Raw genomic sequence first — 17,916 nt, 5'->3', positions numbered from 1 at the left:
TACTCCAGGTGGACATTTCTCCCTAGGACATCATTTCTCGAAAAGGTATAGATTTCAGTAGTATGTGCCCAACCCAAAGCTCTTTCATGCAACAGTGCCAAATATTCCACAAGAGAGAATTTAAGATTCTCAAAGCGTTCAATCTGCCAAATCTCAGCAGGGAGGTCTTTATTGGATTACTGAGCAGTCTAGGAGACGATTCACCTCAATGATTAAAAGGCTTTAAAGGATCAGTTCACCCAAATTACATTTAACACCTCCAGGTATCCAGTCATAGAGATAGTTAGGGTTTTATTTGTCCAGGTTTTGCAGTTTTCTTACTCAATTATGAGGCACAAAATGTGGTTTGTGGTGCTGATCCACTTTGGATTAATCAGTTCTACTAAGTTTAGAGGAGTTATGTCATTAGATGCAGGTAGATTCTAGTGTTGCTGCTGTTTGGGGAAGTTCAACTTGCCCATTCACTTACACATGAATGAAGACACCAATTCTGGAACACTGGATGGAATTCTTCTTGATACATCCAGGACTTAACACCACCTAAATATGTTGCTTATTGTGGGTTAACGTCTCACCTTTTTTTGGCAGTGACACCATTATAGATGTGTACTATCGGACCTAGACAAACACTAGGTGAGTTTTCATACAAATGGTGAGCTGACAAAAATATGCCTTTCCAGCTGTTGCTGTTGGGTGAATATGAGGAGTTTTTGCATCAAGATAAACAGCTGGTGGCCCTAAATCTTAGTTGCATGGCTTAGATTACTGCAGAAGTAGAGGTGTCAGCTACCATCCAAAACACAGGAGGAATTTAGCATTTCTGTGTTTAATGTATTAGTATTAGAAACCTTGGTTACAGACTGTAACCTCAGTACATGTATGCAGTTCTAGTGAGGAGGCTGCAAATGACTTACATGGTGATGCAGATAACAGAAGAAATGCCTGGACTTTAAATGAGGTGTTTCAGGCAGGGAGTTGAGTTTTCTGTCAGAGAGAACAGTTGCGTTTCCATAATCCACAATATTACTATCTACATTTTCAACTCTCCAGATTTTACCCTGTTGTTTTTTTAAAAAAAACTTTTTTAAAGAAGAGTTCCTGCATGTGAGATGGAAACACCATTTTTGAATAAGTTGTTTGATTTAACTCACATGATTGAACAGCTGTTTCCACTTCTTTGGTCATCTTCATCTCCAACATTATGAAACCTTTCTGATTCCAATTGACCTGAAAGAATAATTACAACTTTCCCAAGTAAAATAAATTACTGTAGACTTTTCTCCATTTCTCTCTTGTATATCACCAAAATTCAGCTTGTTTTCTCTAGTTTTTAAATTTTTTAGGCAATTTGCAAGCTGCTTTTATTTCCAGCTTCTTCTACTCTGTTTATTATGGTCATGAAACATATACTGCCTCCTAGTTCATTCACTCCAAAACTCTTAATGGAAACAATCCTACTTCACATTTAGTTTTTTCTTTTTTGTAACATTTCAAAATTTCTCTTCAAATTTGCTTTATAGCTATACAGGTTTGGCTTTTTTAAGTTTGAACAAAAATCATACAACACACAAAAGGAAATGGAGAAAGTCAAAAAGCATCATAAGTGCTTTTATATCCATGTGCAACATTCAAAACGTACATATGAGGTGTTGAACTATGAGTGACGGTGGTGAATAATTCTGAACAATACAAAAAAACCCTACATGGCTGCTGCAACTAGTCTAAGAAATTTATTTGAATTTACTCTTTAAGCAAGAAGCAATGGTACTGATCTCAAGAAGACAACATACAATCATACTGGTGTCACTTTTTTATCTGTACACACACAGACAGGTCAGTCGTGTATTTCACCTCTACAGTACATTGCAGTGTAACATGAAACCTCGCTGATTTAACACAGAATTGCACATCAGCATCAACCTGAATAGCTTCTGGAGCATGTGTGCACCTCCCTCCCACACATACACACTCCTGCTACATAACTGCTCGCCACAACGAAAGCAAGTCGACTGTAAAATGCCCCACCGGTTTGTTCAGAGATAAAACAAGAGATTAGCTTTTAGATTTTTTTCCCCACATCTTGATGCTGATTTTACAAAAAATATACACAACAGCTATGGTACAATTAAATATCTGATGTGTGTGTAGTAAAAATACAGACTTCTTTTTTTTTTAATGTGATTTCAAAATAAATATTACTTTGTCTATAGTTTCCTACTGATTATATTAAATCTTCGATGAGGCTTAAGGACTTTGGCAGTAAGCAGTGCACACATGGTTTGACCTGCAGATCCAACATTTACATTTAACTGGCAGTAATGAAGATTCAGCTGCTGTCCTTTACCTTTTTAAATGCAGGATCTAAGCATGCAGCACCGGACGAGCATGAGATCAGCTGATTATGTTCTCTCTGACTGCCGTCTCGTGCTGCCAGTCATGTCCTGTTTCTCATAAAAGCAGTGAGTCTATGAGTTTCTGTAACAAACAAAGAAAACAGGAAAGCTTGTGCTCATGTAGCAGCGATGAAGCACAGCTGCCACAATACAACAAAATCTGTCACCTGACTGTGACAGACGATATGACAGAAGGTACTATAAAGACTAAAACTTCACTACTGCAGCTGTCCAAGAGGAGACGATGTAACACAACAGCCTTTAAAGCTCCATTAATCGATTTCTTTATGGCCACAATAAATCTGCTAAATATATGAAATCTGAAAACACACAAGTCTACACACAAGTCACTAGCCTCATTTAGCTCACTGTTTTAGCTTAATGACTGTGTAGTTGTGCTCTAACCAGCGTTTGTTTTGGAGTTTTCTGCTCCCTAGTGGCCTCCATCAATTAATGCAGCTTTAAGGAAATGTCTATAAATGTCAGTAACTCACTAAATAAACTCGACAATAAAGCTTCACTTTACAACCTGCGGTTTGTCGTTACAGTTTTACAGAGAGATGGGCTGAACCAGTGGACTGTCAGGAGGCTCAGTGGTGTCACTGGTGAGATTTTCAAAGGCAATGAACAGCACAAATATACTGTCGTATGATTGTCCAACACAGAGCCAAGTGTAAGGATCAGCTGCCCAGAGGAGATGGAAGAGCAGGAGGAGGAGGAGGAGGAGGATGATAAGAGGCCTGGTTGGCTGTAGCTCTGTACACTATTGAATCAAGCTCGTACAATGTGAGATGTTTGCAGCAGTCTGTGATGTTCTGAAGCTCTCCTCTCTTTACTGCTCTGCTGTGTGAGAAGCTCCGACCTCCAGAGGGGTGTCAGGATGGGGGAGGCTTTCCGGACTGTCCATCCACAGCTCCATGGACTCCTGGGTGTCGAAGAACTCGTCGGGCCCCTCAGGAGACTGGGGCGTCTGGGAGCTGGATCCTGCCTCGCTGCTGCTCTCTCTGAGCTCGAGCAGCACCGGCAGAGAGCCGGGGAGGCAGTAGCCCTCCATCCGACTCAGAGCGAGTTCGGCTAAGGCAGAGCAGGGCGGCCTCAGGTCTGAAACTGCACCGCTGGAAGGATCCATAGCTGCAGAATTCACGTCCTGCCCTTCCAGCGTGGCCTCGGGATTGTCAGACCGATGATCGGCAGCAGTGTAGAGCTCAGGATCGTCCTCTGGTGAGTTCTTTGGAGTCAGAGGGACTTCGGTGGGATTTGAACCAGCACTGCAGGTCAGGTCGAGGCCTTGGGACCCAGCAGGAGGCGCCGCCTGAGCTGCAATGTTCTGAGAGGAGTGGGTTTCCTCGCTGCTCTGAGGGGTCAGAGAGATCTTATCGCTGAAGCTGAACCGTGGGGACGTATCAGCCGTGGTGGGAGAGGACGGTCCAGCGCTGGAGACTGTGCTGGATGGACCGCTGCTGTCTGCAGGGACACAAGACAAACCCACAGAACTAGTATAAGAGAGGAAAAAACACTTAGAAGAAAATAGCAAAGTTAGGCCTGGGTGATGAAGTGATAGTGATATGAAGGTGTGGTAGACATCGATAAGAAAATTGTCAAGGATGTCCGACAGTTTCTCTGAAATGCATCAGATGAAGGCACCTAACAGAAACACAGAGTTGGGCTGTATGAACAAACCCAAACATGCTCTCTCTCTCCTTCAGAAACAGTTCATAAAGTCTACTATATCCCTTATAATTTACCCCCGTCGCCATCCATTACTGCCGATGTGCACTGGTCACCTCGCCTCTGTTTGCTCTTGCAAGACTTTACAGACTAAAATCACTCACACCCTGTGTTTCTCACCACCTCCACCTTAGAGAGGCCCTAACAGTCATCTTTTCCAGATACTGACAGATTTGATGTTGGGTGCATGCAGAGGCTGCTGTAGGGTCTCTGTGTGGTGACACCTGGTCCACAGCCGCAGTGTTACTTGTTTTCTTTATTTAACGTGTATCACAGTGAAATCATTCATTTAACCTTTTTTTATTACCTATTTTTATGTTTTCCATTGTTGTATTAGCACTGAAACTATCATTCGCATGCCCTGAGATAAATAGGCAGAATTCAAAATAAGCTTTTTATTAAAAATAGGTCATAAAAATGATCATTAATTAGCAATACTGATTTATACTGTGATGTATTTTTTAGTTATGTAGCCCAGCCCTAACTAAAGAGCTGTGTGTCAGTTCACTGGGTTCTCCAGAGCAATGAGTCTGAAAAGATGACAGACTGAGACCGAGAGCTTTTCATGAAGAAGAAAAGATAGTAATGGACAACTTGCATTCCATAAATAACCCCCAGACATCTGAAACTGAGGAAGGCCAACCTAGAAATGTCAAATCCCAGTGTGAATGAGGATGTGCTGTGATACTCACACCAAGGAGGTCTGTCAGAACGAGATCTGAGGGAGATGGAGGAAGAGAGGACTCTCTGAGGGATGTACGAGTCTACAGACGGCTGGTTGTGCGTGTCGAACATGGCTGACAGAGCTGCAGGGACGAAGACAGAGACAGATTCAGTTGCGTTGATGGTTGTGATGTCAACAAATACAAACATGAGCTCTGTGTGTTTGTTTCTGACCTCTGGTGGTCCTGGTGTGAGGATCCACGGCGCTCTGGCACACGCCGGTGAGGAACTCGTTGACCTGTTTCAGGGACAGCGAGTTGTGCAGCGTCTCCAGAGGATAGATGGACGGCACCATGGAGCAGCCTTCGAAGCCTGCGGCAGAAGAGACACGACGCCCGCAGGCACATCAGTCCTCAGTTAGCAAAGAGAGTCAGCAGAGGAGCAGGCAGAACCACTTCAACTGCAGCCCAGCACTACAGCGCCGATGCCACCCGAACACGACACCTCAACACGGTGCTCTGAAGACCTGGCTCTAACCCGCTGTCAACTCCTGCCAGCCTCTATGGTTCATTTCCACGCAGGCAAGTTGCAAAAAACCATGCTGGACGCCAAGACATGACACCATTCCAAACACGTCTACACATCTCAGACGTCTCGCCCTATTTGCAAAAGCAAGCAGATCTCAAATGAAACTTCACCGCTCGACACACAGACGCTGCAGCTCTGCCAGCGGCGCTCAAAGCTGCCCAGCTCAGGTCCGTTATCCAAAGCACTTCATCCACTGTTAGTTCACCAGAGCCGTTCACAATCACAAAGCATCAAACCGCAGCTCCCCTCCAACTCCCAAAACCTCAGAGGAGGACGTTTCTACTGTGTTTACCTGCACAGGGTGTGAGTTTACGCCACATGTACAGCAAACAAGCAGGAATCACATGCTGGTTAAGGTCAAGTAGGAGGACAACTGGCATTTAAAGTCAACTTAAAGTCAACTTGACTGGTAGATGTGAAGTCCAGTAATGTAGGTGCAAACCAGAGATGATAGGTTGTCTGTTTTGATCTGATAGATGTAAAAATGGTGCTGAAACAATGTGTTGCGTCGTTTAAACATGTAAATATGTTGTAAACATTTATAGTCATCACAACCCACTGCAGTAAGATGCTATGTGCTACATTATAAATGGTTTGTGGAAGAATGTGCTGATAATGTTTACATTTTACTTCTATCAGTACTGTCTATAGAGGGAGAAACACCTGAAAGATTTGGTATAAATGCGAAAATTAATTATATTTTTCAATGTTTTGATGTATTTGAGGAAGCAAGAGCACAAAAGGTCTCATAATATCGGTATCTGATGTTGACTTAACATAAACAGCCGTGCATGAAACAGCATCAAATTAGAAAAAAATCCTGATTTGGATCAGGCAGATCTAAGAAGACGACTGAGAATCTGACCAAGTCTTAAATGATACCTGACCGTTTGATACTCTGAGTTGCAAACAATACTGAGGTTTGAGGCTCGACTCAGATATTCTCAGTTTCTTGCTCCTGTACGTGTGAAGTATTGATGTAAGAAAAATCGATAAACAGGAAAGTTCAGAAAGTGAGGCATTTTGGGTCTAAAAAGTACATAAATCATGTAAAATGAATATTTTATATTTTGCCTCTAGGAGATTCACTGAGTTCAGGTAGAGAATATTTTATTTGGTACAAATATTTGTGCGTTAGCAGGAACGCAACACAACATGGGAGTAAAATCGGTGCTCTGTTTGATGTGAAAGTGCAGTAACAATATTTTGGCTGTAAAACCAATGAATAATTTTGCTAATCATGTTCTCCATGCTAAACAAATAATCTTGATTATCATAATTATGCAGCCCAACTCTCCTCCTATTCTCTTTGTAGCTTTAATTAGTTTTTATCTTGTTTGCAATTCTGTCAAAATAATCATCAAACTCTTCTTTATTCCGGCTGTTGCAATTAAGAATAATTTACCTTATCTACAACTGAAGCGAAGGTGAAAATGTTTTCTGCTGTGACAGTGTGCCAGAGCTGCCACTATTAATCACCTACATTAATTGACAATTATTTTGATAATTGATTAATCGGTCTGAGTGACTTCTTTTTCTTTTTTTGTTGGTTTTAAAGGACATTCGCTGTTTCGATTCTCTCTCTCTCTGACCTTGTTTGTAGAAGCAGGCAGCAACTCGTCATATACCTGAATAGTCAGATATTTTCTCAGGAGTTAGTGTGAACAAACTAGAGCTAAGATGACAATACAGTCTAGTTTATTCTCTCCAATTAGTGAAAACTGGACACAAATTTTAATGGTGTTTGATGTCTGCTAATGCAGCTTTAAAGTAATCTCACTGTTGGCAATTCCTAACCCTGTCCCTCCAACAAAATTTACAAAAGTACATGTGGTATACCACCTGGATCTAGTGGCGTTTATTGCAGTGAATTATAACAGAGGTTTGCCACATTTACAACAAAGACTGCTAGCCCAATGTCAGATTTTTTTTTTAAACAGTACCCTACCGACTTAGTATTGCATTTTTTTTAGTATAAAATGAACAAAAAAATGAATAAAAATCTCAACAAAAACTGACACCTACAACACCAAAACTGCAACTCAACTGTTATGCTAACAGCTGCTAATGTAGCTTGATGCTACCAGGAACAGATTTTTGGTTTTAACTTTTGAAACTAATGGTGCTTCAATTAATTAATTAATTAGTTGTCAAATATTTAATTAAATTGTAAACAATTTTGATAGTCAATTGATTATTTTTGTACAATAAAAGGGGCTAAATTCTCCGATTCACATTTTTAAAATGTAAATATTTTCTTGTTTTTTTTCCTCCTCTGTGTCAGTAAACTGAATATCTTTGGGTTGTGGACAAAACAAGACATTTGCCATTTTGGACTTTGGAAAACACTGATCTACATTTTTCACCATTTTCTGACATTTTATAGTGCAAACAATTAATTAATGAGAAAATAATCAATAATGAAAACAGTCAGTAGTTACAGCCCTATGGTGTGCAGAATCACCACAGTGATGCCAGTTTGTCTTGCCCTGGTATATTAGAGGGAACTGCTTTGATTAATGCACAATACACAAGCCACTGTTAAGGAGCTTGTTAATTCTGAGTCCGGAGTGTTTGTCTTCTTTTTAAACAATAAACGAAGAAAAGGAAGTGGGACAGCCAGATTATAGTTAATATTTGCTGTTCTCTTACATACGTTTCAAAATCTATATTTTAAGTCTTCACCTCATGATAAATTGTATATGGTTTGTTGTATAAGAAAAGTGTTACACACTGTGCTGTGAACATGAGGATACTAAATGTGGTGATCTGGAAATAAAATCTATACAAAACTATAGAAACTATTTTGATGATTGATAAATGTCTTAGGTGAGCAAAAGTCACAAATTTATGGGTTCAAGTTGGAAAACTTGTAATATTTACTGATTTTCTGAGGCGCCTGTGATATTAAACTCAATATCTATGGGTTTTGGTCTGTTAAGTTGGAAACATAAGACATCTGAAAACACCAGATTAGGATTGGGGAAATGGTGACGGGTATTTTCTGTTAATTTCTAGACTATAATAAATCACAGATTTAGCAAACATTTAAATCATCGTTGATTCTTGTTACTGATAAATTGTAAGGAAGATGACACCAAACTCCTTGGGCTCATGAACTGTAGAATAAGAAGGGAAAAATGCCAAGTCCACTGCAGAAAGAAAGGATAGTAGTCGCAAAAATGGCCCCAAAAATCCCAAACAGCTCACACCACTCCAGCTTGCAATCTGCATAACCACAGAAACAGGCAAGCATGCAGCAACACCAAGAGGCCAAGCATGAGAGTCAACCACAGAACAAGCACAGTCCCAACTAAACCGTGAGCAGTGGGGTGAACAGAGCGTGAGGCTGGGGGATGGAGGGCGGGGCCTGGGGCTGACCGTGGAGGTACTCTAGGGGGTCCTGGCCGGAGATGAGCCAGTTTCGGAAGAGGCGGAGGTGGTAGGAGCACTGGTGGAGGTGGTGGGCCAGCGCCCGGTCCAGAGACAGGTGGCGGCCCAGGCTGAGGTCGGTGGAGAAACACCTCAACAACTGGGCCACATGGTGCTCCTCCAAGGGCTCTGAGGAAGAAGAGGGAGAGCGAGGAAGGACAGAGGAGTGGACGAGGAAGAGGAGGAGGAGGAGGAGCAGTACAAAAGACATGAAACAAAAGGTTTTAAGCCGGGAAGGAGGGACAGAGAAGGACTGACACAGCTGAGAAGGGAAATAAGTAGGGTTGTAGTAAAAAAAAAAAGTCCTGGTCGACTGGTTGAAGAGTAGGTTTGAGTCTTATCAGGTGGTTGCAGCTAATAAACAACGAATTATCTGTGGATGAACTAAATGGGCCACAGCGGACTGAGGGCACTCTACCTGCAGCCTTATTCTAAATCATCATAGAAAGCTATCATTTGGAGTATATTAAATAATTTTAACTGGTTAAACCTAAAATGATAAGAATCGGAGCAGAACAGCTGCTCATTTTCAGATGATTTGTAACTGGTGAATCAGCACAAGAACCATTGAGGAATATTACACAGACAAGTTAGTCGTCGTTTTTAGATGATGTGACTTGGTGGTTGTTGACCTGTGATATGCAAAAACTGCTATTTGCAAAATTTACATTCAACTTTTCTGTCTAACTGCTGGAATAAAACACAGCCAAACCAAGAACTTCGAAGACATGGTAATGACAGTAGCTGGGTTATCACATAACTGTGAAGTAAATTTAAAGCACACTTTGGAAATGTCTCATATTAGGCTTTGAAAAGAATAAACTAACCTGTATTATGTCATTAGAAAGTGGCTGAATAGGCTACATTATGCAGGGCTGTAATTAAAAAAAAGCTGAAGAAATCGGAGAAAAAACTGTTGTTTGCCAACTTCTACAAAAAAAAAAGACAAAACTTTTCTTTTTCGTCTACAAAAGAAATATGGCAAGAAGTCTTCAGGAATTGTTTTCAGTCAGGAAATTTGCAATTATTTTCTCGTATCAGCTGATATATGTCACGTTTCATGCTGTACGAACCAAAGACAACAAAAAAAAAGCAAAAAAGTGGTTTCCATCTCCCCTGAAGTATGAACTCTATTTAAAAAAAAAAAAAAAAGTTTAAATGGGGAAGTCGTCTTTTCCAAATTCGTCACTTCTATTACCTTTTTCAAATACACCACTTCAAAATGGCAAGACAATACACTGTGGGAACTAGTTTGGAACTGACCTGGAGTTCAGTAAACAACAAATAAGTTAGATTTTGCCGCTTCCAGTTCAAAGTGGTGAAAACATATTGATGTTTGCAGGTAGTCTATGGATTAACAGACTAATCCTGGACGTCTGTTGATGTAGCGCTTTGCTCCAAATGAAAGGAACACCAGGGTTTGTCTAATCAATGGGAATTTGGTCAGATGGGATCATATCGACCAGTCGACCTGGACGCTACAGCCCTAGAAATAGGAGCTTGTAGAGACAGGGAGGGTTACAGAAGAGGAGGAAGGAGGAGACATGTCGTGTTTGTGTGTATGAAGCTCTGACCAAAAGCAGCAGCCAGCAGCTTATCCTGGCTGCCCGACAGCCGACCATCATTAAAAGCAGCAAATCATCAAGCAGAGAGACATCACCCAGCACTGCATTGAAGCTCAGAGCAAGACATTGAAAAAAAACAAAAACAAAAAACACCATGTTGCTCCTCTGCAGAATCTCAACATCAGTTTAAAACAAGTGGTATCCAATTTACAATGAGAACCTACGAAGGAGCAAGTGTGACAAAGGACATTCACAGGAAGCTCAAATAAAATTAACAGCATCTCTCTGAAGAAGATAACTCTACTGTCAGCATTAACACCTTGGACACCATCCTATTAAAACAACGCTGCAGCCAGACACGGGGAACCAACACAAAACGGCAACACTGGGAGGTCGTCGTACCTGTCGCAGTGCACCAGTGAGATGGAGTCACTGCTACAGCTGAAGTGTCATCTTGTGTTCCTGTGGTGAATGATATATGTAAATAACAGTAAAACATACTAATGTGGGGTTGTGGGGAATTTATTTCAAGGTGTCATTCTTCCAAGAAGTATGGGCATGTTCGCACTTCATGGCCTGAAAGTTATCACCAAAACATCAACATATTCAGCAGTCACACAAGCTGCACGGCCGCAAAGAAAGAAAACGCTCCAGATTCATCCAAAGCAACCCAACACAACTTCTGAATCCATATCCAGAGACAAGAGGACTCACAAAATCCACCACAACTTGCCTATTCAGCCCATTCAAGCCAGTCTTTTTTCCACATCGACCTGAAAATTCAGATAAATGGTCTTCAGCACTATAATACCTGCAGTTACTGTAACATCTTCTTGTCCATCTCATCATCCATTATCAAGGGGTGAAAAAAAATTCAATGAAAATTGCAAAGCAGCGACACTCAGTTGTAGCCACAACCCCTGTTGTTACACTTAGCCATTGATAATAGAATACTTGCTCTTTGTAACATCCGTACAACCACATCTGTGCACCAAAAACACTGAAAATATGTGCGCACTTGTGAATAAAAACAAAACTGACCAATGTTTCTTTGAAAACAGACACAGGAGATGGGATGAACAATGCTTTAACCCTTCCCCTGTTTGCCAATAACGTCTGCTCCTGGTTCAATCAACTGTGTGATCCTTTAATCCACATGACACAGGCAGCCTTCACAGATAAATCACAGGTTTAAAACACAGAGGGATGGAGCTGAGGTCAGAGGAAAACATTAGGAGGGTTAAAAACATTGATTTGCTGTCAATGAGCTGAATTCACATCCGCTACAATGACGACAACAGGTGTGTACGTCATATAATTACTGTGTACACATGCACGCACACACAACTACCCACTGGAAATAAAAACAAAAACAAAAAACACTGAATTACTGGGTAATGGTGACCAATTCACAAACTGTATGCAGGATGTTAAACAGGGTTCCCACCCTTGGCTGACGAGGCTCGATACTGTTCTGTGAAGGAGGGATGAAGATTTACAGGTCTAAAAAATGAATAATGAAGCCGTTTGCTATGACAGGCCAAAACAGATCACTTTTAAAATGAAACTCCACCTATTTCAAGTCATATTTTGGGGATTTCCAGTCACGGAGTTCCACTCTGCCTGTAACAGCTGTATAACGTATCCTGTGGCTCTAGAGGACCACAGTTATCTCAGCCTGAAGACTCAACAGAAAGGCTGTAATACAAGCTGTCAGCTTTGACAGACAGGACTCTGAGATGCATTGAATGCAGATTTTCTGCAACCTAACACACACGAAACATTGAAATATCTCAGTCTCTGCTGCTTCAATTCATCCTTTGTCTTTTCCAAGTCCCCAAACTTTATAAATCAAGTGGCCCTTTAATAAATCAGGGTTGATATTTTAAAAATCTTTGACCTTCAGAGTGTGTTTTTCTTAACTGGCCCTGTAAAAAACCTAGTGAGTCTCCTGATCCTGGACAACTTGACTGCACGTCTGTGTATGGAGACATTACTACCATTTAAATATGGCATTTCTGAGGTTTGATGTCTAAAGACTTTTTCCTTTCTTCATTAACTGTAGAAGAAAATGTAGCTGTGGCAGAAATTCCAGAAATTCTACTTGACAGTTTGTGTCAACATGACAAAGAAACACCAAGCCTGACTCTCCTTTGGCAGGACCAGAACACGGATATAATCAGTGTTCAGTCAGGCACATGCACGGTGAGGGCACAGTAACCATCACAGCCACTGTGCACCAAGTTAGTTCCTCTGTAAAGGCCAATTCACAGTTCCCACATCTCTGTGCACTTCTCAGTGTGCAAGTGGCCCTGCTCATGCTACAACTGGTACATGACGCCCTCCTGCAGACGGTCACAGCGACCCTCATACTGAACCTGAAAAAAAGCACACAGCGCTTCTGTGGGTGTTTCTGAAAGGGTGTGACTTTGCACAGCTGGTTACAGGTTTAACTGTAGCACCGTGTCAGTAATTATTTCTGTGCCGAGCAGTGGGGCGACAAAGCACAGGTTATTGGGAGAATTCACAATGTTCTACTGTGAAGAAAGCAGCAGCTACTTCAATAAGTGGTGACGGCCATGAATCTCCATTTACTTTCATTCCTTTTCCTGGTTCATGCTGGTCGGTGCTGTTGCAGTACGTAAAGTTTGTACGGTCACAAATTTTGGTCTTCAGTGTGTCCATGCAGACTCTACTGGACTTGGGCAGACGATGAAATTTACATCATGTGGATGCCTTAATTGACACCTAAGTGAAAGACGGTCACAGCAGTAATGAAGCAGTGGGAGGTAGTCACTAATGCTGCCGCAGACATAGGGATGCACAGTGATATTGGCTTGAGCTGCAACGACTAGTCTAATAATCGATTAGTTAAATATTAAATTAATCACCTGCTTCTTAATAATCAATTAATCAGTTAAAGTAAATAAAAATTCTGTTAAAATACAAGAAGCTGTCTCTTATCTGCAGGAGCCACATTTAAACACTTGTAAGACAACACAACACGCGTAAATGTAGAATAGTTTGCTTTCCTGAAGAGAAACTGTGTTTCTTTGATTCTGCATTGTAATTACTTGTCTTGTTTTTGAAATTTTGCCAGAGTATGTCATCTATCACACGTCTGCAACTGGCCTAAAGCCACATTAATCAAATTTTAGCCTCGCTTCACTGGTTGGTTGTTTGTACAGAAATGATCTAAAGGTGTGATGATTTGTACACAAGCCTTTCAGTGGTAAATGTCCAACACATCTCACTAAACTCTTGTATTTCCAGGTCCTGGCTTAGGATTTTGATCACTTGATCAAACTACACATTTCTGTTGCCCCAAAGCTTGAGAACGCCTTCCCATCAGATTGGCCCGAATGTTAGCTGCTTTTAAATCTTTGTTAGATACAAATCCAACTTATTTCGTATGCTTGATTCTTTTATTTGACCGTCTGGTTGTCTATTTTCCAGTTTCTGTTCAGTCTACATATTTTTAAATATCTTGTTTTTATTGTATCTACACATGCAAACATCAGATCCCGATTTCAGAATCCTGGGTAAACCCTTATTATGGTTTTGAGAAGCCAAATTATGCAACTCGGAGAACTATCAAAAACATGGAATACTGATGCATTTATAAATCCCAGTTTCTGACTGCTTTCAGGTACCTGCACAGGCATGACTTTAGCCATGTGACGTAACAGAAACACAAACAAAGCGATATTCCTCACAACTGTCTAGTGGTACAACACTATGACTACTCTTGTTGGTAACAGAACTGATGCTTGTACTTTTGTTTCCACTGGATAAATGAACAGTTCCACTGTGTGACACAGCTGATAAACAGATGATCTAAATATTCTTTCCACTCGGGGTCACTGAACTCCATCATGAAGATCCTATCCCATCAGTTACGCCTATGTATGGTCAATCACTGTTATTTTATCCTAACTTATCCAATTTTGCAGCAGTGATATCCTGACTCGGCTCACATTTGAGGACATGTATAAAATTTCCTGTCCTTCTCATCTCCATGCTGGTAATAATGCGGATTGGACAAATCTGCAATGCAATACTGGCATTTAATAATAGCCCACAATAAGCTAAACTGACCTCATTTTTTTACAGTCACAGTCAAATTAAAGTAAGGTTATGTTAACAGGTACAGGAATGTCAAATGAAATGGTTAGTTTGTGTTGGAAACATCACAGGCAGGAATCCATAACTGAAATACTAATATTTATCATATATATGAGAATACGGATAACCATATTTCTCTGTGCTCTATGTAAAGGCATATAGAAAATATAAACAAAACCAGGATAAAGCTCATTAACGGGGACACTGGTGTGTATTTAAACACAATTTACACTACTCTTCAAAAGTTTGGAGTCACTCAGAAATTATTTTTGAAAGAAAATCATTTTGTTTCCAATGAAGATAACATTAAATGAATCAGAAATCCAGTGTAGACATTGTTAATGTGGTAAATGACTATTCTAGCTGGAAACGACCGATTTTTAATGGAATATCTCCATAGGAGTACAGAGGAACATTTCCAGCTACCATCACTCCTGTGTTCTAATGCTACATTGTGTTAGCTAATGGTGTTGAAAGGCTAACTGGTGATTAGAAAACCCTTGTGCAATTATGTTAGCACATGGATAAAAGTGGGAGTTTTCATGGAAGACATGGAATTGCCTGGACCCCAAACATTTGAACAGTAGTGTATGTTTCTGTTCCTAAAATACTGAGAAGCACTTTAATGCTTGTTCAGCTTCACTTTATGCACAAAGAAGGTTCATCATTTCAACTATGTTGAAGAAATCTGATTACTGCAGAAATATGACTGTAACCTGGACACTAAAAAAACAAATTCCTGTATATTTTAACCTGCTGTACTTCCCATAAATGTGAAATGTGGTGATTAGTGTGGCAAATTGGCTTTCTGTGGAAAGCTGCAAAGAGTTCTGCTGAACTGTTTCCCCAATGAGGTGAAGAGTGCAAAGTAAGCATGAGATTTGGAGCCACGACAGTGCCCATAATAGGAGATACATGAGGTATAAATATGCCAGAATTGTCCTTTAGGTGCTAGTAAATGCACCAGCTGAGTCATTCTACAGATCACAGGAACCCAGAGGGAAGGAGACCAGCGCTGAGAGGTAAGAAAACTGTAGCTATCACTTACTGTAAAGGAGAGATCGGTAGTTTCAGTTTATCACAATGATTTGGTGAATCGTCCATTGCTTTTTCTAAGAACTGTGCAGATATCATGTAAAAAGGATATGATTCCCATTTATCAGTGCTGGTATCTGGTGGGTTTTTTGTGCTAAACTCCAACGCAGACTATGTAAACTTTGCTGACAGTTCCTGTCTCAACAACTCCTGATATTTCACAAATTCAAGGACCAGTGGGAACCCTGGTTAGAAAGAGAATTTCAGGTAGTGTTAGAAAAGTAAGAGTCCAAAGCGTATGGTTAAACAAAAAACTGAAACAATTAGGAAAAAATAACAGAAACCTGGAATGCTGAAGGGCCATGTGAAAAAAAACCCAAGGTCAAAAAACAAAAGTTTGAAGACATGCAAGACAAAGGGAGGTGAAGTGGAAAAATACTTGAAAGAAGCAGACGTACCATTAGTCGGATGCTTTGCAAACGACACAGAAAATCGTTTTACTGCCGGCATAGACAACAACTCTGAGGAAATAAAAAAAAAATTCACTAGTGTTACTATGAGCCACAGTAACTTATATATCATGTTTATCATCCCCTGTTCTTTTCTAATGTGGACGCAGTAAAGAAAAGATTAACCTATTCAAATGAGTGGTTTAAGAATCAGAGCTATTGTCCCAGTTGATGAGCTAAAGTTGCTGTTAAAACAGAGATATTTGATGTTTGAAGATGTTGGAAGATGGCTGTGGGCCAACATGTCGATGGAACATCTTCTGATAAAGTGAGATGATATGATTTTAACTTAGGAGGTGACAAGTACACAGCAAAAAAATAGAAAACTTCAAAAGAAAAAACAAGCCCAAAATTCAGGTCCAATTTCTGTTTTTCCTTCTAACCGTGACGAGCTAAACAACAACCCCAGTGACTCTGTCATGAGCAGAGACAACAATGAAGAATATCAACTGGTGAACCCGAGCAGGATTAAGATGTCTCAGCATGGGAAAAAATAAAAATGTGAAACCAACACTACACTCACAGAGGAGCATGCAATGATGCATCACAATTTGGGTGCAACGAAACTAGAATGGTTCCTTTGATTCTGGAAAATGAGGCGTAACAAGATGGATGACAAAGATCAACAGCAAGTCTACATGTGAGACAACCGGGAGGATGGAGGCTGAGAGGAGACGAGAATCTGTATGAAACCACACTGACACCTACTGGACGACATGACAACAGACATCCATGTCAGCTACACCATGATGACCAAGCAGAGTGGCCATGTTTTGATGCATCACGGAGGCCTGGATTTAATCTGGAGCCTTTACAATTTACTTTCACAAACAATATTATTCAAAAACAGGTTTGAATAATATGTGCACACAGGTGCACCAAATTCAATCAGCAGAGGGCTGAAATCCACGTGCAAAAACTTGGATGATGTGGAGGTAAAATGGCTGTATGACTAATCCATCACATAGCAATATTCGTCAAATAATCCATCATTTCAATGTATATAGCCCAGCACTAATAAATTCTGGGTTCATTTGGACACGTAACAGACTGTCTTAAGTCGGTGCATGGATCATGCAAAGAAAACATGGGAAGGTCATGATTTTTTGAACGAGGGGAAGTTAATGGATGCTTACTGATGAACTGTTTTATGCTGCTTCAAACATGCAGTAGCTCTAATAGGAAAAAATACTGTATGGTTTTTAGGATGAAAGAATAAGCTTTTCGTACCATCTCAGACTAACAAACTCTCAAAAAAAAAAACTGATGAGTGGTCTTAAAATGAAGGGTGTGATCTCCACTGCATCTGTGTAGATTCTCAATTATCCAGGTTATGGTAATGCTAAATGCTTCAGTAGAAGGACTTCGTTTTTGGTGCTTTGATATGTTTCATCTTCATCCAAGAGGCTTCCTAAGTTTTAACTAACTGGCGTGGAGTCTCAGGTATTTATTCTCACACCAAACGTACAACTTAAGGTTTGTCAATGCCCCTAAAAATACATGACTTTAAGATTGTTGATGTCTTCACATCATATGACTCAAGGCTCACCAATGGCCCCAGATCATATGACTTAAAGCTTGTTGACAGATCAAAATGTCCATGAGTGAAAAGCTTGCTGACAATGTCAAACTCACACGATTTAAGGCCTGTTAGGAGCCCCAAGTCCCATGACTTTGGCTCATCAACGCCCCTAAATTACATGACTAAAAGCTTGTTGACAAACCCAAATGTCCATGACTGAAGGCTTGTTGAAATCACACGATTTAGGGCTCATCCATAACCTCAAACTCAGGATTTAAGGCTCATCGATGACCTCAAACTCACAGGATTTAAGGCTCATTGACGTCCCTAAAATACATTAATAAAACGGCGTCAAC

The 17,916-nt window shown here is 40.5% G+C and overlaps 1 protein-coding gene across 9 annotated transcripts in view; it reads right to left on the bottom strand.

Annotated features, from left to right (window-relative positions):
- Positions 1-1,715: 1,715 nt before the first annotated feature.
- The window catches only part of ppip5k1a (diphosphoinositol pentakisphosphate kinase 1a), a 42,785-nt gene continuing 26,584 nt past the window's right edge, over positions 1,716-17,916 (bottom strand). For 2 of the 9 annotated variants that reach the window (XM_055010111.1, XM_055010126.1), the window contains 5 exons: positions 10,772-10,831; positions 8,754-8,933; positions 5,019-5,156; positions 4,814-4,927; positions 1,716-3,857 (listed from right to left, as the gene is read on the bottom strand). In XM_055010111.1, the coding sequence (XP_054866086.1) occupies positions 3,226-3,857; positions 4,814-4,927; positions 5,019-5,156; positions 8,754-8,933; positions 10,772-10,831 (1,124 nt within the window). In that variant the 3' untranslated portion in view covers positions 1,716-3,225. Of the gene's footprint in view, positions 3,858-4,813; positions 4,928-5,018; positions 5,157-8,753; positions 8,934-10,771; positions 10,832-15,987; positions 16,051-17,916 lie in introns of all 9 variants that reach the window. The other 7 variants (XM_055010121.1, XM_055010131.1, XM_055010133.1 and 4 more) reach the window with 5 other exon arrangements.

Source organism: Amphiprion ocellaris, chromosome 1, assembly GCF_022539595.1.
Source record: "Amphiprion ocellaris isolate individual 3 ecotype Okinawa chromosome 1, ASM2253959v1, whole genome shotgun sequence".
NCBI classification, from domain to species: domain Eukaryota; kingdom Metazoa; phylum Chordata; class Actinopteri; family Pomacentridae; genus Amphiprion; species Amphiprion ocellaris.
Note: the sequence above shows the minus strand (reverse complement) of the source record. Positions and strands in the feature narration are given on the sequence as shown.